This window comes from Ranitomeya imitator, chromosome 3, assembly GCF_032444005.1.
Source record: "Ranitomeya imitator isolate aRanImi1 chromosome 3, aRanImi1.pri, whole genome shotgun sequence".
Classification (NCBI taxonomy): Eukaryota; Metazoa; Chordata; class Amphibia; order Anura; family Dendrobatidae; genus Ranitomeya; species Ranitomeya imitator.
In genome coordinates this window covers 339,333,082-339,360,163 of record NC_091284.1, presented here as the reverse complement: position 1 = coordinate 339,360,163, position 27,082 = coordinate 339,333,082, and the positions used below count along the sequence as shown (strand labels likewise).

The 27,082-nt window shown below is 44.1% G+C and overlaps 1 protein-coding gene across 4 annotated transcripts in view; it reads right to left on the bottom strand.

Annotated features, from left to right (window-relative positions):
- Positions 1-517: 517 nt before the first annotated feature.
- Positions 518-27,082, bottom strand: part of LOC138669911 (lethal(3)malignant brain tumor-like protein 4) — a 215,266-nt gene continuing 188,701 nt past the window's right edge. For 3 of the 4 annotated variants that reach the window (XM_069756765.1, XM_069756766.1, XM_069756767.1), the window contains exons 21-23: positions 5,199-5,261; positions 898-1,033; positions 518-806 (exon numbers count right to left, since the gene is read on the bottom strand). In XM_069756765.1, coding sequence (XP_069612866.1) covers positions 905-1,033; positions 5,199-5,261 — 192 coding nt within the window. In that variant the 3' untranslated portion in view covers positions 518-806; positions 898-904. Of the gene's footprint in view, positions 1,034-5,198; positions 5,262-27,082 lie in introns of all 4 variants that reach the window. The other variant, XM_069756764.1, reaches the window with a different exon arrangement.

The window sequence follows — 27,082 nt, the reverse complement described above, 5'->3', positions numbered from 1 at the left end:
GTGCAGGGAAGGTGACGGCGAGGGACGCGACAGACACCGGAATGTAAGTATGTAGTGGTTTTTTTTTTTTTTAACATTTACAATGGTAACCAGGGTAAACATTGGGTTACTAAGCGCGGCCCTGCGCTTAGTAACCCGATGTTTACCCTGGTTACCAGGGGACTTCGGCATCGTTGGTCGCTGGAGAGCTGTCTGTGTGACAGCTCTCCAGCGACCACACAACGACGAAACAGCGACGCTGCAGCGATCGGCATCATTGCCTATATCGCTGCAGCGTCGCTTAATGTGATGGTACCTTAAGTGAGGTATTGTCCCTCTGCCAGGATCCCAAATTATCGTCAACAGACCAAGTTTGCAGCAGATCCGCTCTCTGGCCGATAGGCAGGGCCACCATTCAGGACCATCGCCTATCAACTCTGAATTTACAACTTTGGTTAGACAACCCATTTTTTAGTATGTGATAACTCTTATTTCTTCAGTTTACAGGACAAATACAAAATGTTGAAACAGGCACCAGTGGTGACATCAAAACACTTTAATTCTTTTATGAGAAATGAAAAAGTCATCTTCTGACATTAACCCCTAGTGGACAGTTCCCTAGGAATATAAGCAGTAAGGCACCACATAAACAAGTTTGTCATGCTCCGACTCTGATGAAGAGGTTTCATAGCAATAGAGCAAACAAAGCGAATAGTCCAAATGCCACGGCTGATGTCAGTTTAGGGCAGTCCACGTCCTCTATAAGGTGGTATTAATGATTTTGTAACAAAAGTTGTCCAAATTCATGTATAAGATGTCCCTCCTTCCTATCATGAGAAGTAAAGAGTCAGTTACTTACATAAGTCTAGCTTCACACTAACTACTCATTGTCTATGTAAATTTTTTTTTTTTAAATACTTTGTCACTAGTTTTCATCCAAACTGTGGAACATAAGAATAGAATTGTAGATTTTTAGTGCGGGTCCTAATTTGAGTCCCAAGATCTTCACCAAATCTTTTCGCGTGAGCAGGAGGAAGGCCTCACCATCTATTTGCTGTGGGAATGAAGAAAAAAAAACATGAAGATGGCTTAAGAGAACTTTTTCACAGTCACGAAAAAAACAAACATACAAAACATGTCAGTCTATGTATTTTTTTAACCTCTTAATGACCAGGTGTGAAAAGCTCTTAATGACAGACCAACTGTGCTCATTTCTGCCTCCACATTTTTCAGCAGTCATAAGTTTTTTTTTTTTTACTGACGAGGCTGGACAAAGATTTGTTTTGTGAAGCTTATTGTATTTTTTCTTCATTTTGTTCTCTGTTACATATTTATTTCAATGCAATTTCTAGATATTTTTTGTAATGCTAATATAAAGAAAAGCTATTTTTTTTAATGTTATATGTTCATATTTTTTCATATATCAGGTTTCACATATTTGAGTGTATGGGTGGACGGCGAACTACACTTTAGTGATCAGTGTCAGGCAGCTGCTGCCAAGGCAAATAGTATAATGGGATGCCCTAAAAGAGGCATAGATGCTAATGACAAGAACATAGCTTTTCCTTTATACAAGTCACTAATACAGCTACACATAGAATACACAGTATAATTTTAGTATCTGGGGTACAAGAAGGACATGGCTGACCTAGAGTGGGGGCAGAGAAGAGCGACCAAGGTTATTAAGGGAATGGGGGAGCTGCAATATCAAGATAGGTTATTCAGTTTGGAAAAATGAAGGCTTAGAGGCAATCTTATTGCATTGTATATATATGAGGGGGCAGTACAGAGATCTTTCTAATGATGTTCATAAAACACTTACAGTGGGTACAGAAAGTATTCAGACCCCTTTAAATTTTTCACTCTTTGTTTCATTGCAGCCATTTGGTAAATTCAAAAAAGTTCATTTTTTTCACATAAATGTACACTCTGCACCCCTTTTGACTGAAAAAAAAAACAGAAATGTAGAAATTTTTGCAAATTAAATAAAAAAGAAAAACTGAAATATCACATAGTCATAAGTATTCAGACCCTTTGCTCAGACACTCATATTTAAGTCACATGCTGTCCATTTCCTTGTGATCTTCCTTGAGATAGTTCTACTCCTTCATTGGAGGCCAAATGTGTTTAATTAAACTGATAGGACTTGATTTGGAAAGGCACACACCTGTCTATATAAAACCTCACAGCTCACAGTGCATGTCAGACCAAATGAGAATCATGAGGTCAAAGGAACTGGCCAAGGAGCTCAGTGACAGAATTGTGGCAAGGCGCAGATCTGGCCAAAGTTACAACAGAATTTCTGCAGTACTCAAGGTTCCTAAGAGCACAGTGGCCTCCATAATCCTTAAATGGAAGAAGTTTGGGACCACCAGAAGTCTTCCTAGACCTGGCCATCCAGCCAAAATGAGGAATCGTAGGAGAAGAGCCTTGTTGAGAGAGGTAAAGAAGAACCCCAAGATCACTGAGCTCCACAGATGCAGTAGGGAGAAGGGAGAAAGTTCCACAAAGTCAACTATCACTGCAGCCCTCCACTAGTCGGGCCTTTATGGCAGAGTGGCCCGATGGAAGACTCTTCTCAGTGCAAGACATATGAAAGCCCACATAGAGTTTGCTAAAAAACACATGAAGGACTCCCAGACTATGAGAAATAAGATTCTCTGGTCTGATGAGTCGAAGATAGACTTTTTTGGTGATAATTCTAAGCGGTATGTGTGGGGAAAACCAGGTACTGCTCATCACCTGCCCAATACAATCCCAACAGTGAAACATGGTGGTGGCAGCATCATGCTATGGGTGCGTTTTTCAGCTGCAGGGACAGGATGACTGGTTGGCATTGAAGGAAACATGAATGCGGCCAAGAACATAGATATCCTGGATGAAAACCTCTTCCAGAGTGCTCTGGACCTCAGACTTGGCCAAAGGTTCACCTTAGAACAAGACAATGACCCTAAGCACACAGCTAAAATAACAAAGGAGTGGCTTCAGAACAACTCTGTGACCATTCTTGACTGGCCCAGCCAGAGCCCTGACCTAAACCCAATTGAGCATCTCTGGAGAGACCTGAAAATGGCTGTCCACCAACGATCACCATCCAACTTGACGGAACTGGAGAGGATCTGCAAGAAAGAATGGCAGAGGATCCCCAAATCCAGGTGTGAAAAACATCATTCCCAAGAAGACTCATGGCTGTACTAGCTCAAAAGGGTGCTTCTTACTCAATACTGAGCAAAGGGTCTGAATACTTATGACCATGTGATATTTCAGATTTTCATTTTAATAAATTTGCAAAATTTCTACATTTCTGTTTTTTTTTTTCAGTCAAGATGGGGTGCAGAGTGTACATTAATTAGGAAAAAAATGAACTTTTTTTTAATTTACCAAATGGCTGCAATGAAACAAAGAGTGAAAAATTTAAAGGGGTCTGAATACTTTCCATACCCACTGAAGGTCTGCCACAGTGACAAAGGGACATCCTACGTCTAGAGGAAAAAAGGATTAATCACAATTACAGAAGCAGATTCTTTACTGTAAAAGCAGTGAGACTATGGAACTCTCTGCCATATGATGCTGTAATGGGTGATTCACTAAAGATCAAGGAGGGCCTGGATGCCTTTCTTGGAAAATATATTACAGGTTATGGGTACTATTCTGAGATGGGGCGCTGATCAATGGAACTGGTCTTATCGCTGTATGTGGAGTCGGAAAGACATTTTTTCCCCTAATGTATCAATTAGCATCTGCCCCATGGAGATTTTTGCCTTCCTATAGATCAACATGTTAGGCCATAGGATGAACTCGATGGACATAAAGAGGAATTCCCATCTCCTATGTGTAGTAGGTGTAATAATAATATTAGCAAGTACCTTCAAATAGAAATGTAGTATAGTTTTTCTGATTTGCTATGTCACTTACCCCTTGTACAGGGCCTTGCAGTGCTTAGGCAACCACGGTTACGGCCACTAACAACTAACTGTCAATATGCCTGTAGCCGTAACCATGGATATCTAAGCTATTGAAATGCCCTGAACATGGGGAAAGTGACAAAGCCAATCAGACGAACTATACTACATTTCTAATTGGAGGTATTTGCTATCATCATCATTATACCTATTACATATTTGGGAGAAGATCTACGAGATGGGAATAACCCTTTAAGTCAGTTTTGGTTCTCAAACAGTGCTCATCTTCTCTTTATGTTCTCCATGCTTAGTGTGGCACACACAGGCACACAATGCAAAGAAAGATTGAGTCAATTTCTCCCCTTTTTATCAGGTTTCAGGTGCGATTTTTAAATTGCCCACATCTGTTAGTTGCCACAGGTGAGTTTGATCGAGCATCACATGCTTGAAACAAAGTGGTTTACCCACAATTTTGGAAAAGGGACACATTTTCAGGGAACAATACCTCATTTTCTGGTAGAATTTAAAGGATGCCAACACTTTTGGCCATGACTGTATAAACAGTATCGATCAGAAGTTTGGACACACCTGTTCATGCAATGGTTTTCCTTAGTCTTACTGGAATGTGCACATTGTAGATTCATACTGAAGGTAGCAAAACCATGAAGGGTTTGTGGAATAGCGCTTAGCAAAAAAAAGGAACTGTGTAGAAACACTGCCACTGCAAAACACACGTGATGGTTTGAAGTCCAGTGTTTCCACAAATGAACTGTTAACAAGACACACCTGTTCAAGGGAAGCCATTCCAGGTGACTACCTGATTAAGCTGCTAGAGTTTTTCTCCCCTTCAGAATGAATCTACAATGTTCACATTTCAATAGGAACAAGAAAAACCATTTCATGTCATGTACAGGTGGTGTCTAAACTTCTGACCAGTACTATGGCTTGAATAGGCCCCCGGCAACCATAACAACCTATCGAAATGCATTTGTGCTGCAGAGGAACAGTGGATAGATGGGCGCCCGAATGGATGTGCAAGTCTATACTATTGCCAGGATAATTTGGATCTGGTAAGACATACTGAGGATTATGACGGTTAACCTGATAATTGATTAAATGACTTAAACCGTAATAAGGGAGAAACTGTATTGACTTCAGTGTGTCCTTATATTTATTGGAATATACTTAGTTCTCTTACATAGTACTTTAGTAATTCTTCTGACCTTCTGCAGCCACATACCATGGACATATGTCCTTGTATAGTCCCATATTATATATGTAGAAGAAAAAGTGAGGATTTATTGTGAAAGATCATACCTCTTCTCTGAAGACAGATGCTTGCTCCATACAGCCTGGCAGTTGCTGGACAAATAAAGCAACCTGCAAAATAAGGGGAAAATGTTTCTCCAGTGTTCGCTGTCATACCTCTATATACCAAATTATTGAGAAGGCAATATGTCATCAGAAAATCACCTCATCATTAGATAATGAAGGGGTCAACTTAGGGTCATTTTACATACACAAATATCTGACCAATTTCTGTTTAAATCAGACCAATATCAAGCTAAACTGTTGTGTGTAAAATGTAAATGGATAATCAATTGATTGAAATTGGTCTCATCTGCAAGAAAACTGATCTACAGTGCCTTGCGAAAGTATTCGGCCCCCTTGAACTTTTCAACCTTTTCCCACATATGCTTCAAACATAAAGATACCAAATGTAAATTTTTGGCGAAGAATCATCAACAAGTGAAACACAATTGTGAAGTTGAACGAAATTTATTGGTTATTTTAAATTTTTGTGGAAATTCAAAAACTGAAGTGGGGTGTGCAATATTATTCGGCCCATTTACTTTCAGTGCAGCAAACTTACTCCAGAAGTTCATTGTGGATCTCTGAATGATCCAATGTTGTCCTAAATGCCTAATGATGATAAATATAATCCACCTGTGTATAATCAAGTCTTCGTATAAATGCACCTGCTCTGTGATAGTCTCAGGGTTCTGTTTGAAGCACAGAGAGCATCATGAAGACCAAGGAACACAACAGGCAGGTCCGTGATACTCTTGTTGAGAAGTTTAAAGCTGGATTTGGATACAAAATGATTTCCAAAACTTTAAACATCCCAAGGAGCGCTGTGCAAGCGATCATATTGAAATGGAAGGAGTATCATACCACTGCAAATCTACCAAGACCCAGACGTCCCTCTAAACTTTCATGTCAAACAAGGAGAAGACTGATCAGAGATGCAGCCAAGAGGCCCATGATCACTCTGGATGAAATGCAGAGATCTACAGCTGAGGTGGGACAGTCTGTACTTAGGACAACAACCAGTAATACACTGCACAAATCTGGCCTTTATGGAAGAGTGGCAAGAAGAAAGCCATTTCTCAAAGATATCCATAAAAAGTGTTGTTTAAAGTTTGCAACAGGCCACCTGTGAGACACTCCAAACATGTGGAAGAAGGTGCTCTGGTCAGATGAAACCAAAATCGAACTTTTTGGCAACAATGCCAAACGATATGTTTGCTGTAAAGGCAACACAGTTCATCACCCTGAACACACCATCCCCACTGTCAAACATGGTGGTGACAGCATCATGGTTTGGGCCTGCTTTTCTTCACCAGGGACAGGGAAGATGGTTAAAATTGATGGGAAGATTGATGGAGCCAAATACAGGACCATTCTGGAAGAAAACCTGTTGGAGTCTGCAAAAGACCTGAGACTGGGACGGAGATTTGTCTTCCAACAAGACAATGATCCCAAACATAAAGCAAAATCTACAATGGAATGGTTCACAACTAAACATATCCAGGTGTTAGAATGGCCAAGTCAAAGTCCAGACCTCAATCCATTCAAGAATCTGGGAAAGAGCTGAAAACTGCTGTTCACAAACGATCTCCATCAAACCTCACTGAGCTCGAGCTGTTTGCCAAGGAAGAACTGACAAGAATTTCAGTCTCTCAATGAACAAAACTGATAGAGACATACCCCAAGTGACTTGCAGCTGTAATCGCAGCAAATGGTGGCGCAACAAAGTATTAAGTTAAAGGGGCCGAATAATATTGCACGCCCCAATTTTCAGTTTTTGAATTTACTAAAAAATTTAAAATAACCAATAAATTTCATTCTACTTTACAATTGTGTTCCACTTGTTGTTGATTCTTCACCAAAAATTTACATTTGGTATCTTTATGTTTGAAGCAAGATATGTGGGAAAAGGTAGAAAAGTTCAAAGGGGCCGAATTCTTTCGCAAGGCACTGTACTTAAAATTCTGTCTTCCAATCCAAATGATGACATGGTGTAAATGGCATCTGAAAGATAGAAAGGTGTTATTGTAAAGAAGAACAGAGAGACTATGTGTGCTCTGTAAAGAAACAACACATTACAATGTGAGTGTATATTTATGTACCAGTACAGTGCAGTGGGCAAGGATTTTCCACAAAGCTCCATTCTGTATGGTGCAGTGATCAAGTGAGCAGAGCCGATGCCATCAGCAGTGATGTCAGCTGTATGTTATAGCTCACAACCTGCTGCAGTTGATTCAATCAAAGGCAACACCGATTATGGAAGCTTAATCCTTTGGATTCCGTGCAATTGCAGTATCTAGATAGTTGTAAGAGGGAGGTGGTTCTCTTTCACTCAATTGTGCTCTTCCAGATCCAATCACAGAGAACCAATGTTTGCTATGGTGACCCCCGGCCAACCATCAGCCTCTGCATTAGTCAGCTATAGTGGCCTGGTAGGCTATGTGCACACGTTGCGGATTAGGCTTAGGAATTTCTGGTGCGGATTCTGCATCTCTTGGCAGAAAAGGCAGGTGCAGATTTGACACACTTTTTGAGTGGATTTTTTGCGGATTTACTGCGTTTTTTACCCCTGCGGATTTCTATAATGGAATAGGTACAAAAACGCGGCACATCCGCAAAAAAGAAGTGACATGCTACTTTTTTTAATCCACAGCGTTTCCGCATGGAATTTTCCACACTATTAGCACAGCATTTTTTTTTACCATTGATTTACATTGTACTGTAAATCACTTGCAGATCTGCAGGGTTTCTGCACCGCAAAAAACGCTGCGAATCCGCAGGAAATCTGCAACGTGTGCACATACCCTTAGAACCTGCATTATGCAGGGTCTAACAGGCCTCATGTCAGGGTAAGGCTGGAATCACAGTAAAAGTATGAACAGTCGGTCCGAGTCTCCCTGCCGACAGTCGCACGAGAGTAATGCGAGTGACATGAGAGTACAATCCGATTTACATCCAAGTGCAGACAGATTGCTATCCAATTGCAATGCGATTTTAAAATGAGCTTTTACACACAGCAATTCTCTGTCATTTACACATCGTTTTCAAAGAAATATTCATCAAAACATACACATATAGATCTGGAGTTGGAATGATGCTCAAAATCAAAGTGGAAAAAGAAGTTACAGGCTGATCCAACTTCAGTCGAAATGCCTCAAGACAAGGAAATTATGCTCAGTAGTGTGTGTGTGGCCTCCATGTGCCTGTATTATCTCCCTACAATGACTGGGCATGCTCCTGATGAGGCGGTGGATGGTCTCCTGAGGGATCTCCTCCCAGACCTGGACTAAAGCATCCACCAACTCCTGGACAGTCTGTAGTGCAACGTGACATTGGTGGATGGTGCGAGACATGATGTCCCAGATGTATTAAATCGGATTCAGGTCGCTGTCCACGGCGTCTCAAGACTGTCACGTCTGTCACATGAGCTCAGTGTGAACCTGCTTTCATCTGTGAAGAGCATAGAGAACGCAAGTGGCGAATTTGCCAATCCTGGTTTTCTGTTGGAAATGCCAAGCGTCCTGCATGGTGTTGGTCTGTGAGCACAACCCCCATCTGTGGACGACGGGCACTCAGACCATCCTCATGGAGTCGGTTTCTAATCATTTGAGCAGACACATGCACATTTGTGGCCTGCTGGAGGTCATTTTTCAGGGTTCTGGCAGTGCTCCTCCTGTTCCTCCTTGCACAAAGGCTGAGGTAGCGGTCCTGCTGCTGGGTTGTTGCCCTCCTACGCCCCCCCCCCCCCCCCCCGCCACGTCTCCTGGCCTGTCTCCTGGTAGCACCTCCATCCTCCAGACACTACGCTGACAGATGTAGCAGGCCTTCTTGCCACAGCTCGCATTGATGTGCTGTGATAGAAATATATATCTCATGTAGATCTCACCTGCATGTATACTCCTCTATAATCATATATACTCATATATCCACAGCGAATATATACTGAGCTAGTTTATAATCAATTGCTCTATTTGACCACATGAGCTAGGCCAGATGGTTTCTCTGTACATTCCAGACACCCGAAAAGATGAACAGCGCCAGATGTATTAAGTGCTGATCAGATGTCTCAACTTTGTCCTAGATGCAGAGAGCTACATTTTAGTTGCTTAATCAGCATTCATATGTGCATTAATCACAATATTCCATATATATTTAGATAACCAATAACAGAGGAGCTAGACAATATGGTAATTAACTAACCACCCCTAACCACCTCCTTTCTATATGCGATTATAAAACTATGTATGTACAATAAATTATCAGTATTGATGGAATGTTTTTCTGTCACAATGGTGTACAGTTCATTCTTGATGAGCGCTCAAAATAGTCTTATTGGGAACGGCCGCAGCACACACAGGGATAGATTTATCCAAACCAAATTTCCATAACATCTGGCGCCTGCTCGCGGGGCGTGAACGAAACACACGGGGAACCTGCTGACCGGAGAGACGGAGGTGTTGGCCACGGCCTTGGTTCACGGGATGGAGACTGTGCAGCTCCATAAGTAAGGTAAGAAAATGTTATCATCTTACCAGAAAGTCCCCTGTGCCCAGTCCGGATCTATACCTCTTGCCGGTCAGGTGTGGTCACCACCGCATTCCCAGGTAGCGTAAAAAGTCCAAGCCCGGGAAAAAAGGCCGTTTTAACTTTTTACTCTTTTGAAGGTTTTCCTTCTGTCTTTTTACATTTTAAAGTTTTTTTTTAAGTTTTTTCTAAGTTTTCCAAAGTTTTTCCTTCTGTATCAAAATTTTAAGTTTTTGGTTGTTTACCAAGTATTTTTTGATGGTTCTCTTTTCTTTTGGTTACAACTCCTTGAACCAGCTTTTTGAAGTTTTCCTTTTCTTTTTGTTTTTGTGTTTTTATATACCAATATTTTTTAAGTTTTTTGTTGTTGTTTTCTTTTTCCTTTTTGTTTGTTTTTCATTTTTGTTTTTGCCATGGGGAATAAGGTGGCCAAGCAACAGGAGGGTCTTTTACTTTCTGAAGAGAAAACGGCCCCCCAGATAGTGGCAGAACACGAAGGTGTTAAGTATTTGAAGAATTTTGGAAGGTATAAAGTATGTGAAATCCATAAGAATGGCAGAATTCAAGCTGCGGAATGGTATGACGTAGAAAGGAAAATAAGGGAAGTTAGCTGATGTTAAATTGCTGAATACTAATACATGGTATACAATAGCAGCAGAGCTTACATCGCTTAAGTGGTATAGAAAGATATGGGAGCAAACCAGGAAGTGATTTTTTATGTGTATAAAATGGGGAAAGGTATTAAGCCATCAGCGCCTCCCCATACATTAGACATGTGCAGTCTGCTCTCAGCAGAATCCATGGTATAGGGAGTTTTTTGCACAGTATGTGGCACGCCCCGTCCCTCCCTACAGGGAGAGGGCATTATTATTCCAACCATGCCCTAAGAGACTGCACAGAGGGGGGAGGAATTCTCTTCTCTATCATCCTCTTTCTCTGTCACGCTTTCTCTCCCCCTTCTCTCTCACTCTCCTTTCCTCTCCTCTTTCTCCACTTTTCTCTTCTCTCTCTATCTCTCTCCTCTACACCTCTACTCCTCCTTCTCCACACCTCTTTCCTCCTTCACTCACCCTCCTTCTCTGCTCCTTCTTCACTCCCCCACCACACCTATCTCCTCCTGCTCTTCCTTCTCCTCGCCTCTCTCCACCTCCTCTTCTCTCTCCTCCACACCTCCCATCTTCTCCTCCCTCTGTTTCTTTTTCCTCACTCCTCATCTCCTCCTCCTATACACCTTTCATCAACCCCTCCTTCTTCTTCTTCTTCATCTCCTCCTTCTTCTCTGCCCCATATATCTCCTCCTGTTTCAGACTCTTCTTCTTTTGTGTTGCCGGCTGGGCCAACGCCCAATTCAAACAATGTGGTGCTTACAGCACAAGGCACCCCTTCTATGTCCCTGGCACAGTCCAGCCATTGCCAGTTGTGATATCGGGGAAAGAAGGTGAAAATCCCGCTTCACATCAGGCAGCAGACAGCTCAGCCCTGGGTGCAGAGGGGGGAGGCGCTTCACATCAGGCAGCAGACAGCTCAGCCCTGGGTGCAGAGGGGGGAGGACTGACATCACCATCTGCTGATAATGTACAACTTCAGCACCGGTCAGAGCTGCCTACAGTCACACCAACATAGAACTATAAGCCTAATCCACCACAGCTTCAGCAAGGGGGGGGGGGGGGACATCCTCACACAAAAAGGCAACTTCTAAGTCCAAAAATCAGCCAGTGTATGACCCCAGCACACGCTATCACAACTATTCCTCTGATGAAGATGAGGAGGGAACATCATACATGCTGCCTAGTGCTAGGAAAAGAAACCCACAGGCACCAAGAATGCAGGGGGAGATAGAGGCACCACCATTACACTATGTGCACTTCACCCCAAGTCAGGTGACCAGCATTCTCAACCATCTTCCAGACCCAGGGATGCATCCCATGCCATTTTACCGAAGAATGTAGCAGAACCAGCGAACATATGCAGCCACCTGGAATGATCTCTGGGCCATAAATTGACATAAAAGCAGGTGATGCACTCTGGCCAATCCTGAAGGAACAATTCAAACTTCCAGCAGAATTAGATGTACACGCTTGGGAGTCAGGGCCACAGCTAATTGAACAGCTCAGAGAGTGGGCCAAAGGCAGATTGGCAGGACAAGCCCTCAGCTTACATGACATGAGCCAAGACAAAACAGAGTCTGTAAAGAAATTTCATGGCAGAGTAATGCAAGTATTCCAAGACTTGGGCTTCACCATTCATGACCAGATACACAGGCAAATGTTGGCACAGGCCTTTGTGCATGGACTGAGACAGCCAATCAGGAAACCACTGATAGTGGCTAGGCCCGAGAACAGGTCAATAGCAGTGGACTGACCCAGCAAAATGGGTTATGTGTGCCTAGGAGACTGTTTATTGCCAATTGTCGCCAAAACTGCCGCCATTATAGCGCCACAAAGAGCGCGAAGAAGGAAACAGTTGCCACGTTGCTGAGAATGCCGGAAGGGGAGCCAGAAGTGAAGACGCTGCAAAGTGTCGAGCGACACACCGGAAGAACCGCGGCAGACTCCGGAGAGGAGACACCGACCTCAATAAGGTTAGCAAAGGGGAGAAGCTATGTCAAACCAGGAGGGAAGAAGTGGTGGCAGATGCAGCCGCAGCCCCTGTAATGCCCCATGACCTCGAATTGGATGCAGCCGCCGGTGTCATGGCACCCCCGGGCCTCGCCACGGATGCACCTGCAGGCCCCATTTTACCACCAGGCCCCGCAAGGCCCACAGCTTTAATCAGCAGGCCGACCCCGCTGCCGCTACAGTGCCCATCATGCCGTTGTCCACAGTAGCCAAAGGGATTGAGTCTCAACCAGGGGTGCAGAAGACGGCCCCTCTCATGGTGACCACTGACCTGGAAGCGCAACCACCGTACAAAGACAGAAGAAGTATCAAGTGTTACAACTGTGGCAAGTTTGGCCATTTCCGGAACCAGTGCAGAGCACCCATGCAACCCAAGAGTTGGTCCAGAGAAACAGGTCAAGGAGAAAGTACAGAAGGCAGTAAAGTACCCCGTCCATAGGACAGGGGCAAGCAAACCAGGTCCGCAAGACACCACGCTTCTGACATGTAAAACCCCATCTGCAGTACCAATACCTCAAATTACCCTGAAAGTGGATGGATTTGTCAGATCTTTTCTTCGGCACACTGGTGCAGCCAGTGGTGTGATGAGACATGTGGAACTCCCCGATCCCACCTGCCTATCAGAATCCTCTGTGTCTTGCGTGGGCATTGATGGTCAAGTCAGACATTCCCAGCCTACAAGGCCTCTGAGCGTGTGCACTCAGCCAGGACACTATCCTGTCCCAATTTGTGGTGTAAGGGACCTGCCACTCAACCTGCTGGGAACGAACCTACTGCAGAAGCTGAAGGCGACCACAGTGTTCAAGGAAGATGGGATCGTGACACTTTCTTCATCCCTGACCCAAGAAGAATCATGCTGGTGGCCCTTCAAGAACCTCAAACAACCGACGGAGGCCTACCCAAGTCTATGGTCTAAGGGACCCCAGGACGTGGGAAAACCTTAAGTTGCCCCAGTGTGGGTATCACTCAATCCAGGCACGCCATATCCTCGTAGGGCCCAGTATCCCCTGTCCATCGCCTAGAGTCAAGCTGTCTCTGACCAACTGAAGGTCTACCTGGAAATAGGAATCATTGTTCCTTGCACATCGCCTTGCAATACCCCACTTTTCCTGGTGAAGAAAAAGACTGTAAAAGGAGAGCCAGCCAAGTTCAGAATGGTACATGATCTGAGAGATGTGAATGATGCCACGGTGTATGAAACTCCAATTGTGCCCAATACGCACACTCTGCTCTCAAATGTGCCTTCCACAGCAAAAGTGTTCACAGTGACCGACCTGGCTAATGCTTTCTCCAGTGTTCACTTCATCCAGAAGACCAGTACCTGTTTGCCTTAACGCACCAGGGGGGACAGCGATGCCACAGCGGGCCCAGAACAGCCCAGCACAGTTCAGCAAAGCAATGTCCACGGTCCTCACCAACTGGGTCACAGAACATGCAGAAGTAACCCTGCCACAATATGTGGACGATCTACTCCTTTGTGCACGTGTAAAGCCCATTCCCTTGTCTCTCCTAATCTACCTAGCGGAGCAGCACTGCAAGGTCTCAAAGAACAAAGTCCAGTGGTGTCTGATGCGAGTTACGTTCCAGGGACACTGTATTGCTTACCAGACGAAACACCTGACAGATGACCAGAAGACTACAGTGGAGAAGATGGTTCCTACAACAACTCCAAAGGCGCTACAGGTCTTCCTTGGTCTAGTTTCCTATTGCAGAACCTGGATCCCTGATGCCTCAGTCCTAATGCAGCCTCTGTATGACTGCGTCAATGTAACCCCGTTCCTCCTGACAGATGCAGCCTTCAGCTCATTCAAGAAGTTAAAAGGCCCTGTAGTCTCAGCGCCAGCACTAGACCTACCTGACTACGAGAAGCCATTCTGTCTCTACCTGATGGAAAAAGGCCTTGATACTGGAGTCCTGATGCAGCTTCAGGGGGGAAAGCAGAGACCTTTAGGCTACTTTTCAGCTCACCTTGATCCAGTTGCAAGGGGAGCTCCCTCCTGCATGAGAGCAGCATCATCCTTGGATATCCATTGGAAATCCTGGCTCCGCATGACATCTCAGCAATCCTCAACCAAACCCAGCCAAAACATCTATCCACCGCCAGGCATCTTCGCCTCCAGTGCTCTCTACTCCTGCCCGACAATGTCACCATCTCCAGATGCAGAGTCCTCAATCCGTCCACTCTCCTCCCACTCCCAAGGGGGGATACAGATATGGAGGCTCAGATCAAAATTCTGATCAAAATCTGCATGATACCTTCCGTAGGGATCTGGATTTGCTCCAGACAGGTGACAATGATTGCTTCAGCATCATGCAACAGGAAACAGCAGGACTACCCAAGCTGGCAGAAGAGCCACTGACCAACCCAGAGTTGATCCTTTATGTGGATGGCTCCAGATTGCAGATGATGAAGGAAGATTCCACGTGGGAAGTGCAGTGACCAGCAATCAAGAGATCCTGTGGTCCAGAAGTCTGCCGCCTAGCCTGTCAGCCCAGGAAGCAGATAGCGCTGACAAAGGCCTGCCAGATTGCAGAAGGCAAGACTGCGAACATGTATACCGATTCAAGGTACTCGCATGGCATAGCACACGACTTTGGACCCATCTGGGCTGCAAGGGAATTCACCACAGCAAGCGGAACAAACGTGAAGCATCATGGAGCCATCAAGGACCTGCTGGACGCACTTTAACTTCCAAAAATGGTGGCAGTACTAAAAGTCAAAGCACATGGAAAATTGAACACAGTAGAGGCACGGGGCAACAACATGGTGGATATGGCAGCCAAAGGAAGACAATATGGAGAAGTGGGAGAGGTCGTAGAGCCGGACGGCCACTACATGATGACTGAAGACAAGAAACCTGACCAGATGGCGTCCTGGGATCTGCTCAAAAAGCTGCAAGAGCAAGCCCCAAAAGGACAAGGAGGAATGCTGGATGCGGAAGGGAGCAACACATGAAGAAGGAAGGGTATACTCAATGGACTACAAACCCTGTTTACCCCAAAGCATGTACCCTATGGTGGTTCAATGGGCACATGGGCCCACACACAGATCAAAGACACAGATGAATGATCTGATAGGTGCCTACTGGTTCGCTCCAGGGATCTCCACCCTAATAGCCAAATTCATTAGCAGCTGTCTGACCTGCGGCAAATGCAACCCTGGAAGAATGGAGAAAGTTCCCACCCATCATCTTGCCAGACCACTGTACCCCTTCCAGTGGATACAGATAGAACACATCCAAATGCCACCAAATGGAGGATTCGAATATGCCCTTGTGGTGGTGGACATGTTCTCAGGATGGCCAGAAGCTTTCCCAGTGAGGAACCAGTCAGCAAACACTACTGCAAAGAAGCTACTCTCAGAGATGAGATATGCAGATATGGGGTCCCAGAAGTTTTAGAGAGTGACCAGGGACCCGCATTCACAGCAAATCTCACACGGGAGATCTGGTCAGCAGTAGGGTCAGATTTAGGCCTACGCCCTCCCTACAATCCCCAGAGTAGCGAGAAAGTAGAAAGATTGAATGGGACACTTAAGAACAGGATGTTGAAAGTTACCAAAAGACAAACAAACCATGGCATGAGACACTCCCAATCACACTACTTAGTGTAAGGCACACTTCCAGAGGCCCAGAAATGCTGTCACCATATGAAATTTTGTTTGGGTCTAGTCCCAGGTTAGGGGTATCCTTTCCCTCAGCAGCTGACTATGCAATATGATACTTTGTCTGCTTATGTAATTGAACTCACCAAGAAACTTGCTAATATCCATTCTCGAGTTTTTTTTCTTCATTGCCAGATCCAGATTCAGTGTCCGGTACGCACTCCTTGAAGCCAGGAGATTGGGTGTTGGTGAAAAAAAGTTTGTAAGGAGAACACCACTCGAGCCCAGATTTGATGGTCCTTTCCAAGTGCCGCTGATGACACCAACCTCTGTGAAGCTGGAGGGAAGACCCACTTGGATCCACTCATCGCATTGCAAGGAAGCTCCCCTACCAGAGGATGACACCCAAGCCAGAATGATGTTGTGGATGCTCTGCCTGACCGAATAGATGACCTACCTGATAAAGAATACACACTGCTCACTACACATGCTGTTGGCTAAGAGACTGATTGCAAGGAACCCCCGTTAGGGACAGATCTCCTGACCGCCCATTTGCGAAAAGTCTGTACGGAGTGGGGAATATGTGCTTGGCATACGTCAGTTCACCGGCAGCATAAAAGAGTTGCAGCGCTTTGGGACAGGAGGCTAGGATTAGGGCAAGTGATATCTAAGGGGGGCTTGTGATAGAAATATATATATCATGTAGATCTCACTTGAATGTATACTCCTCTATAATCATATATACTCATATATCCACAGCTAATATATACTGAGCTGGTTTATAATCAATTGCTCTATTTGACCACATGAGCTAGGCCAGATGGTTCCTCGGTACTTTCCAGACACCCGAAAAGCGGAACAGCACCAGATGTATTAAGTGCTGATCAGATGTCTCAACTTTGTCCTAGATGCAGAGAGCTACATTTTAGTTGCTTAATCAGCATTCATATGTGCATTAATCACAATATTCCATATATATTTAGATAACCAATAACAGAGGAGCTAGACAATATGGTAATTAACTAACCCCCCCTAACCACTTCCTTTCTATATGCGATTATAAAACTATGTATGTACAATAAATTATCAGTATTGATGGAATATTTTTCTGTCACAATGGTGTACAGTCCATTCTTGATGAGCGTTCAAAATACTCAGTCTTATTGGGAACGGCCGCAGCACACACAGGGATAGATTTATCCAAACCAAATTTCCATAACAGTGCCATCCTGGATGAGCTGCACTACCTGAGCCACTTGTGTGGGTTGTAGAATCTGTCTTATGCTACCACGAGTGTGAAAGCACAATCAACAATCAAAAGTGACCAAAACATCAGCCAGAAAGCATTGGTACTGAGATGTGGACTTTGGTCCCCACCTGTAGGACCACTCCTTTCTTGAGTGTGTCTTGATAACTGCCAATAATTTCCATCTGTTGTCTATTTCATTTGCACAACAGCATGTGAAATTGATTGTCAAACAGTGCTGCTTCCTAAGTGGACAGTTTGATTTCACAGAAGTTTGATTTACTTGGAGTTATATTCTGTTGTTTAAGTGTTCACTTTATTTCTTTGAGCAGTGTGTGTGTATATATATATATATATATATATATATATATAGATATATATATAGATATATATATCTATATATATATATATATATATATATATATATACATACATACATACATACACACTAGATGGTGGCCGATTCTAACGCATCGGGTATTCTAGAATATATAGGTAGTTTATTTATGAAGTTTTCAGAATAATGCAATATATACAAAGGATTCGGCCGGCCGCGACCAATTAGCGAAGCGTGGTTCAAATTTCGCGCCAATTCGCGGGCGGACTGCGCCTGTTGCTGATTGTTTGTGGCTGGGCGTGACCAATCAGTGAAGCCAGGGCCAGCTCCAGGTTTTTGAGGGCCCCGGGCAAAAAGGTCTCAGTGGGCCCCCCTCTTTATCACATACCACGATTCATGATGCAGATACAGCAGAGAAATATAGCACAGCCAAGTAGCGTATAACACAGCTCACGTAGTATATAACACAGCCCATGTAGTATATAGCACAGCCACATAGTATATAGCACAACCACGTAGTATATAGCACAGGCCACATAGTATATAGCACAGGCCACATAGTATATAACACAGCCATATAGTATATAACACAGCCACGTAGTATATTGCCCAGCCACATAGTATATAACACAGCCCATGTAGTATATAGCACAGCCACATAGTATATAGCTCAGCCACATAGTATATAGCACAGCCACGTAGTATATAGCACAGCCCACGTAGTATATAGCACATCCCACGCAGTAAATAGCACAGCCACGTAGTATATTGCCCAGCCACGTAGTATATTGCCCAGCCACGTAGTATATTGCCCAGCGACGTAGTATATTGCCCAGCGACGTAGTATATTGCCCAGCCACACAGTATATTGGTCAGCCACGTAGTATATTGCTCAGCCACGTAGAACATTGCCCAGCCACATAGTATATTGCCCAGCCACATAGTATATTGCTCAGCCACATAGTATATTGCCCAGCCACTTAGTATATAGCACAGCCACGTAGTATATTGCCCATTCACCTAATATATTGCACAGCCACGTAATATATTGTCAAGCCACGTAGTATATTGCTCAGCCACGTATTATAGTGCCCAGCCACGTAGTATATAGCACAGACACGTATATTGCCCAGCCATGTAATATATTGCACAGCCACGTAGTATATTGCACAGCCACGTAATATATTGCACAGCCACGTAATATATTGCACAGCCACGTAATATATTGCACAGCCACGTAATATATAACACAGAGACGTAGTATATAGCACAGCGATGTAGTATATTGCCCAGGCATGTAATATATACCAAAGCCATGTAGTATATAGCACAGCCCATATAGTATATAGCACAGAGATGTAGTATATAACACAGCCCAGGCAATATCTAACACAGCCCACGTAGTATATAACACAGCCCACGCAGTATATTACACAGCCCACGTAGTATATAGGAATGTGGGCACCATATCCCTGTTAAAAAAAGAATTAAAATAAAAAATAGTTATATACTCACCTTCCATCGGCCCCCCGGATCCAGCCCAGGCGTTTACCGATGCTCCTTGCGACGCTCCGGTCCCAAGAGTACATTGCGGTCTCGCGAGATGATGACGTAGCGTTCTCGCGAGACCGCTATGCATGGACCGATCACAGGAGCGTCGCAAGGAGCGGGAAAGGCCTGGGCTGGATCTGGAAGGTGAGTATATAATGATTTTTTATTTGTTTCATTATTTTTAACATTAGATCTCGCGCCAATGTCGCTGATTGGTCGTGCCGGCTGGGCGCAAGCAATCAGCGAAGCAGGATTTAAATCCCGCGCCAATGTCGCATAAAAAAGTACTTTTATTGAAAGAATGAAAGAGATTCCTTTAATATTCCTAATTAAACTATACTTACGACCTCGTCCGTTCCCCAGATGCCCTTGTCATCTGCAAAAAAGGTAAAAAAAACAAACAACAGTATTCCTCACCTTTTTGTAGAGATACTTCTAATCCATTTGTCCCACGACGGCTCCAGCTCTGCTACATCTACATGGCAGGCTGCATGATGCGACCATGCAGCCTGCTATTCCCTGTCTGACGGCAATGCAAGCGTGAGAAAGTTCTCCTGCTCGCGGTGCTCTCTGATAAGTCCTGCGAGTTCACGGCCAGTGAACTCACTTCACCTATGTGATGTCGGCGCTGAAAAAGAGGCAACTAACTGACCAATAGGCTGTGAACCAGACACTATACATTACCTGCATGTGAATAGAGCCTTATACAGGCCTTTATTGTGCAAACATATACTAAGCAGTCACCCCCCTACATTAACCCCTTTCTGACCTCGGACAGGATAGTACGTCCGAGGTCAGATCCCCTGCTTTGATGCGGTCTCCGGCGGTGAGCCCGCATCAAAGCCGGGACATGTCAGCTGTTTTGAACAGCTGACATGTGCCCGTAATAGGCGCGGGCAGAATCGCGATGTGCCCGCGCCTATTAACTAGTTAAATGCCGCTGTCAAACGCAGACAGCGGTATTTAACTACCGCATCCGGCCGGGGCGGCCGGAAATGACATCATCGCCGCCCCCCGTCACATGATCGGGGGTCGGCGATGCGTCTCCATTGTAACCATAGAGGTCCTTGAGACCTCTATGGTTACTGATTGCCGGTGGCTGTGAGCGCCACCCTGTGGTCGGCGCTCACAGCACACCTCCATTTCTGCTACATAGCAGCGAACATCAGATCGCTGCTATGTAGCAGAGGCGATCGTGCTGTGCCTGCTTCTAGCCTCCCATGGAGGCTATTGAAGCATGGAAAAAGTTAAAAAAAAAAAAGTAAAAAAAAATATATAAAAGTTTAAATCACCCCCTTTCTCCCCAATCAAATTAAATCAATAAAAAAAAATCAAATCTACACATATTTGGTATTGCCGCGATCTATCAATTAAAAAAAAGCATTAACCTGATCGCTAAACAGCGTAGCGAGAAAAAAATGTGAAACGCCAGAATTACGTTTTTTGGTCGCCGCGACACTGCATTAAAATGCAATAACGGGCGATCAAAAGAACGTATCTGCACCAAAATGCTATCATTAAAAACGTCATCTCGGCACGCAAAAAATAAGCCCTCAACTGACCCCAGATCATGAAAAATGGAGACGCTACGAGTATCAGAAAATGGTGCATTTATTTTTTTTTTAGCAAAGTTTAGAATTTTTTTTCACCACTTAGGTAAAAAATAACCTAGACATGTTAGGTGTCTATGAACTCGCACTGACCTGTAGAATCATAATGTCAGGTCAGTTTTAGCATTTAGTGAACCTACAAAAAAGCCAAACAAAAAACAAGTGTGGGATTGCACTTTATTTGCAATTTCACCGCACTTGGAATTTTTTCCCCGTTTTCTAGTACAAGACATGCTAAAACCAATGGTGTCGTTCAAAAGTACAACTCGTCCCGCAAAAAATAAGCCCTCACATGACTATTTTGTATTTTGCACCTGTGTTGCCAACATATTTGCTAGCTAGCTGGCTGCATCCTGTAGTGCATTTGTTCACAGACCTGGGCAGGTAAGTGCCCCTTTCTCAACTGTAATTTTAAAAAGTCATCAAAAAGCCATGTATATATGTATATATAAAAAATGTTTTATTGAAAACATCAACTCATCCTTCAACAAAACAAGCTCTCATATGGCTTTGTCAGTGACAAAATAAAAAATAAGTTCTAGCCATCAGAGTATGGCAGTGCAAAAACAAATTATATTTTGTAAAAAAAAAAAAAAAAAAAAAAAAAGAGTGCAGAAGTAGCAAAACAAAAACCTATATAAAATGTGGTATCGCTGTAATCATACTGACTTTCTTAGGACTTTTACCACACAGAGAATGTCATAAACGTAAATAACAATAATTGCTGAATAGATGTTTCTTTTTCATTCTGTCTTTAAAAAAAAAAGTTTAAAAAATGGATTAAAAATGTAACGTATTGCAAAATGGTACCAAGAAAAAATTAACTCATCCCACAAAAAACAAGCCCCCATGCCGCTCTTATGACTGGAAATTAAAACGTTATCTTAGAATATGAGAAAATAAAAAAGTATATAAAAACAGTAGCTTTCAGAATAAAGCAAAAATATCTAAATCTGGTGCCGCTGTCAATAAAATTAATCTATAAAATAATAATAAAAAAAAACACACACACAAAACCCCACTACAATTCCTGAATTTCTGTTTCATTTATTTGTTCAACGAAATTTCTTTTAAAAAAAAGATATAAAAATGTTGTGTACCCCAGAATAAAGTCAATAAACTTCAACTTATCTAGAAAAAAAAGGTCTCACTCAGATCACTCATTCATCAAGGGAAAAATAGAAGGTTTCCTCGTTATTGGCAGCTTAAAGTCTCTGGAAAAGCAGAATGGCTCCAAAAAAAGAAAACAATCCAACAAAATCCAAGTCCTAAAAGCCAAATTGTGTGCCAAAACTGCAGCTAACACCAACATGTACGTCATTGACGCAGAGGGGAGAGCCCAATTAAAGGGGTTATCCTAACCTGACAATTGATGACCTATCCAGCAACTGGTACAAACTGATATATAGTCAGAACCCAGCAGCCCTGTGCATTGCATAGTGGCCACTGCCAATTATTGCTCTTTATTTCTCATTTAAACTAATGCATTGCAGTACTTGGCAGTGGCCACTAGGACATGTACTATACTGCACCGGTTTTCTGCCCACACATCGCTTTGCTGCAGACGCAGCATTCAGCTGATCAATGAGGGTGTCATATCCCCCCATGTTGAGGGTATACCCTACAATTATTAAGTTCTCAACAATCCCTTTAATAATTAACAGGGTTTGTGCATCTAAAAGAACAAGTTGGGCACAATCTACTGGCCAATAAAATGGTAAATTTACAATTTACACTCTCAAATACTCTGTGTGCCAATTTCTAAAAACAACTATTTTTGGGGTCACATTTCTAGACAGGTATTTTGTAAAATAAAGGTCACTTTTTGGAGATTTCCACTGTTTCAGCATAAAAACTGAGCCAAACAAGCCAAGTGGCATTCTTTTTCCTCTGGGCCCTGCCGAATGGCCAAAAAGAGGTGTATGACCACATATAGGATATTGTCGTATTGGGGAGAAATAATAAATGACAAGGTACTGTACGTTTTCTCTTATTGGCCACGGTAAAGATGGAACATTTTGATCTAAATCTACTTTTTGTAACAAAATGTTAATTTGCATTTTCTCACTGCCCAATATTAAAGAAATCAGTGAAAAGCCTCAATGGCAAAGAAGCTCATCACACCCTTGAAGGGGTATTCCCATCTTCAAGATCCTATCCTAATATGTAGTAGGTGTAGTAATAATAATATTAGCAAATTCCTCCAATAAGAAATGCAGTATAGTTCTTCTGATTTGATATGCTGCATACCGTGTGTGTAGGGCATTGCAGTAGCTGAGGTATCTATGGTTACGGACCACTCTTGTAGTGAAATGTAGTTGCTAGTGGTTGTAGCCTTGAATACCTAAGCTATTGCAATGTCCTGCACATGAGGTAATAGACATAGTGAATCAAAAGAACTATACTACATTGGAGGTATTTGCTAAAATTATTATTTTTTACTCAAATGTTTTTTATTAAGTATGAGAGTCCAATAAAACATTTCACTAAGACATAAATTTCCATTTTCCCCACTCTTAACCCCCCTTACCCAGCCCACCCCCCTCCTTCCCTTTTCGACAGCTCACGCATTCCTCTTAACATATCCTGTGGTATTATATACGTTAACCATATACAATAACTTCTATTTGTAAACGAATACACCATAAATATATAGGCGAACCCTCCTCAGGCGTAACTTCTCTTAGCCTCCCTAGCCTAGTTCCAACCAAGGCGTCCACAATTTTTCAAACAGGCCCATCTTCCCTCTTTTCTGATATACCCCCTTTTCCAGGGTAATGACCTGCATCACATATTTAAGATATTCTCCCCTCGAGGGAGGTTCCTCTTTGATCCAATTTCTGGCTATGACCTTCTGAGCCATGTATAGTAGTCTGGCGATTGTTATTTTCAGCTTGTTATCCACAGTTATCTCTTCCACGTACCCCAGCACGCACACCAAAGGTTCTCTTGGAATTACACATCTGTATGCCACTTCTATCCTGCTTACAACCACCAACCAAAAAGCAATCTCGGACACGTCCACAACATATGAAACATTCCAGCACTATCATTCCTATATCTAGGGCATTCAGAGTCAGATCTCAGCCTAGCTCTATACAGGACATCTGGGGATCTATACACTCTGTGTACAATATAAAGCTGGGAAAGTCTATATGGCTCATTCAGTGATAGTCTCGGTATCCATTCTAATACAGATTCCCAACTCGTTCTCCCCACTCCACAGATGTAGTCTAATACTAAGTCGTTTTGAATTTGGAAACAATCCCCCTCATTCTGGGCCACAAACGCATGCCGTACTTGTGCATATTGGAACCCCCCAGATGTCCTAAGACCATATTCCGACTGTAGCTGGGAAAAGGATTTCAACTCCCGTCGCTCTAAAATCTGACAGGCATACCGGATCCCCCTGGCCTGCCATTCTGGTATATGTCCCATCGCCAAAAACTCCGGTAGATTATTATTACACCACAGCGGAGAAAACCTGGTCAGACAAGTAACCCCGCAAATTTGTTTAACTCTCCCCCATACTTTATATATCAGAAATAATGTTGGGTATTTCTTCCCCAGTATCCCTAGGGATCCATCTTCCAGAAACTGTACTGCCGGACTTCTCTTCACCACCCTTTCTATCAAAAGATGTGCTACATTGGAAGACGACTCATGTTCCCAGCCCTTTAAATGCTGACATTGGGCCGCCAAGAAATATATTTTAAGGGTTAGGTAAAGCCAAGCCTCCCGCATCCTTAGGGCGTTGCAGCGTCTCCAATCTAATTTGCGGGTGTTGCCTCCCCCACACCAGGCCTCTAAATAAAGAGTTAATCAGTTTGAATTTTACACGTGGTATCCAGATAGGTGAGTTATGGAGAACATACAGTATCTTGGGCATCAGAATCATCTTAATGAGATTAATTCGGCCTACAACAGATAAATGCAACTTAAGGTACCGTCACACTAAGCGACGCTGCAGCGATACCGACAACGATCCGGATCGTTGCAGCGTCGCTGTTTGGTCGCTGGAGAGCTGTCATACAGACAGCTCTCCAGCGACCAACGATGCCGGTAACCAGGGTAAACATCGGGTTACTAAGCGCAGGGCCGCGCTTAGTAACCCGATGTTTACCCTGGTTACCATCGTTAAAGTAAAAAAAACAACCACTACATACTTACCTTCCGCTGTCTGTCCCCCACTGTGCTTCTCTGCTCTGGCTGTGAGCACAGCGGCCGGAAAGCAGAGCGGTGACGTCACCGCTGTGCTTTCCGGCTGCCCGGCGCTCACAGCCAGAGCAGAGAAGCAGAGTGCCGGGGACAGACAGCGGTAGGTAAGTATGTAGTGGTTGTTTTTTTTACTTTAACGATGGTAACCAGGGTAAACATCGGGTTACTAAGCGCGGCCCTGCGCTTAGTAACCCGATGTTTACCCTGGTTACCAGAAAAGACATCGCTGAATCGGCGTCACACACGCCGATTCAGCGATGTCAGCGGGAGAGCCAGCGATGAAAAACGGTCCAGGCCATTCCGACACGACCAGCGATCTCACAGCAGGGACCTGGTCGCTGCTACGTGTCACACATAGCGAGATCGCTACTGAGGTCGCTGTTGCGTCACAAAACTTGTGACTCAGCAGCGATCTCGCTAGCGATCTCGCTATGTGTGACGGGGGCTTTAGACCAAGCCCCTACCTTTGCCTTAAGAGTTCCCAGCACCGGTGTAAGATTCGTATGCAAGTAATTCGTGATCGGCAAAGAGATTAGTATCCCAAAATATTTGAATTGATCTGCTACTTGAAGTCTACCCCCTTCCATAGAATCTCCCAGCTCACCCCCTGCATCATCCACCATAAACAGAATTGACTTATTCCAATTTATTTTAAGCCCCGACAAAGCACCAAATCCCTCGATGAGCCAAATTGCATTACTCAATGAATCATGTGGATCACTCAAGAACAGTAGTATATCATCCGCATAAAGCACTATCTTTTCCTCTATCGATCCATATTTAAACCCAGAGACCTCAGCGGACTGTCGGATCCTGGTGGCCAGCGGCTCCACGGCTAAAGCAAACAAAAGAGGGGAGAGCGGACACCCCTGTCTCGTCCCTCTATGTAGCCTTGTCGTACAAGAAAGCTCCCCATTCACTCTCACCCTAGCTGATGGTTGCGCGTACAATAGCTGAACCCAGGACACAAATTGTAGGGCGAAGCCAAAGCATTGCAATACCTGCCATTCCACACAGTCGAATGCCTTCGGGATTACAACTATTATGGCTCTCATGGAGGCTGGAAGAATCCCCCCATTCCTAGCCTCCTTCAAAACTACTCGTAATCTGGGTAGCAACACCTCCTCCATCTCCTTATAAATTTCAGCTGGCAATCCATCTGCTCCTGGGGCCTTACCTCTTGCCATGGCTCATAAAGCACGACTTAGTTCTTCGTCCGTGATAGGTCCCTCCAAACTTTCCCTATCCTCCTCACTCAGTCTAGGTAAGACAATACCTTCTAGAAATGCCGCTTTATCAGTAAGTCCCCGATGGGTCCACACCAGAGGAGTACAGATCCGCGTAGAAGTCCGTAAAGACCCTTAAGATCTCAGCTCTTCATAGCGCACCCCTACAGGGACCAATACCGACACCTCACTTGAGTATGTAGAGAAGGTGGAATGATACGCTTTTTGCAGCCACCGACTACGTAAGAAGTCCACCCTCTCACGAACCAAGTGTGTCTCCAGCAGACATATCAGTGAGACCCTCTGGTCTTGTGCGTATAGTAGCACTGCCGCTCGTCTAGTTTTGTCCGTCAGGCCTCTAACATTCCAACTCAGTATTTTAATATGGTCCCCCATCATGATGCAAAACAGTCATCAAGGAAATCCTACTCCTTAACCTGAACTGTCTAACCCCTCTCTTCCACCCCTTAACCCCTTTCTGACCTCGGACGGGATAGTACGTCCGAGGTCAGAAGCCCCTCTTTGATGCGGGCTCCGGCGGTGAGCCCGCATCAAAGCCAGGACATGTCAGCTGTTTTGAACAGCTGACATGTGCCCGTAATAGGCGCGGGCAGAATCGCGATCTGCCCGCACCTATTAACTAGTTAAATGCCGCTGTCAAACGCAGACAGCGGCATTTAACTACCGCATCCAGCCGGGCAGCCGGAAATGACGGCATCTCCGACCCCCGTCACATGATCGGAGGTCGGCGATGCTTGTACCTTGTAACCATAGAGGTCCTTGAGACCTCTATAGTTACTGATCGCCGGTAGCTGTGAGCGCCACCCTGTGGTTGGTGCTCACAGCACACCTGATTTTCTGCTACATAGCAGCGAACAGCAGATCGCTGCTATGTAGCAAAGCCGATCGTGCTGTGCCAGCTTCTAACCTCCCATGGATGCTATTGAAGCATGGCA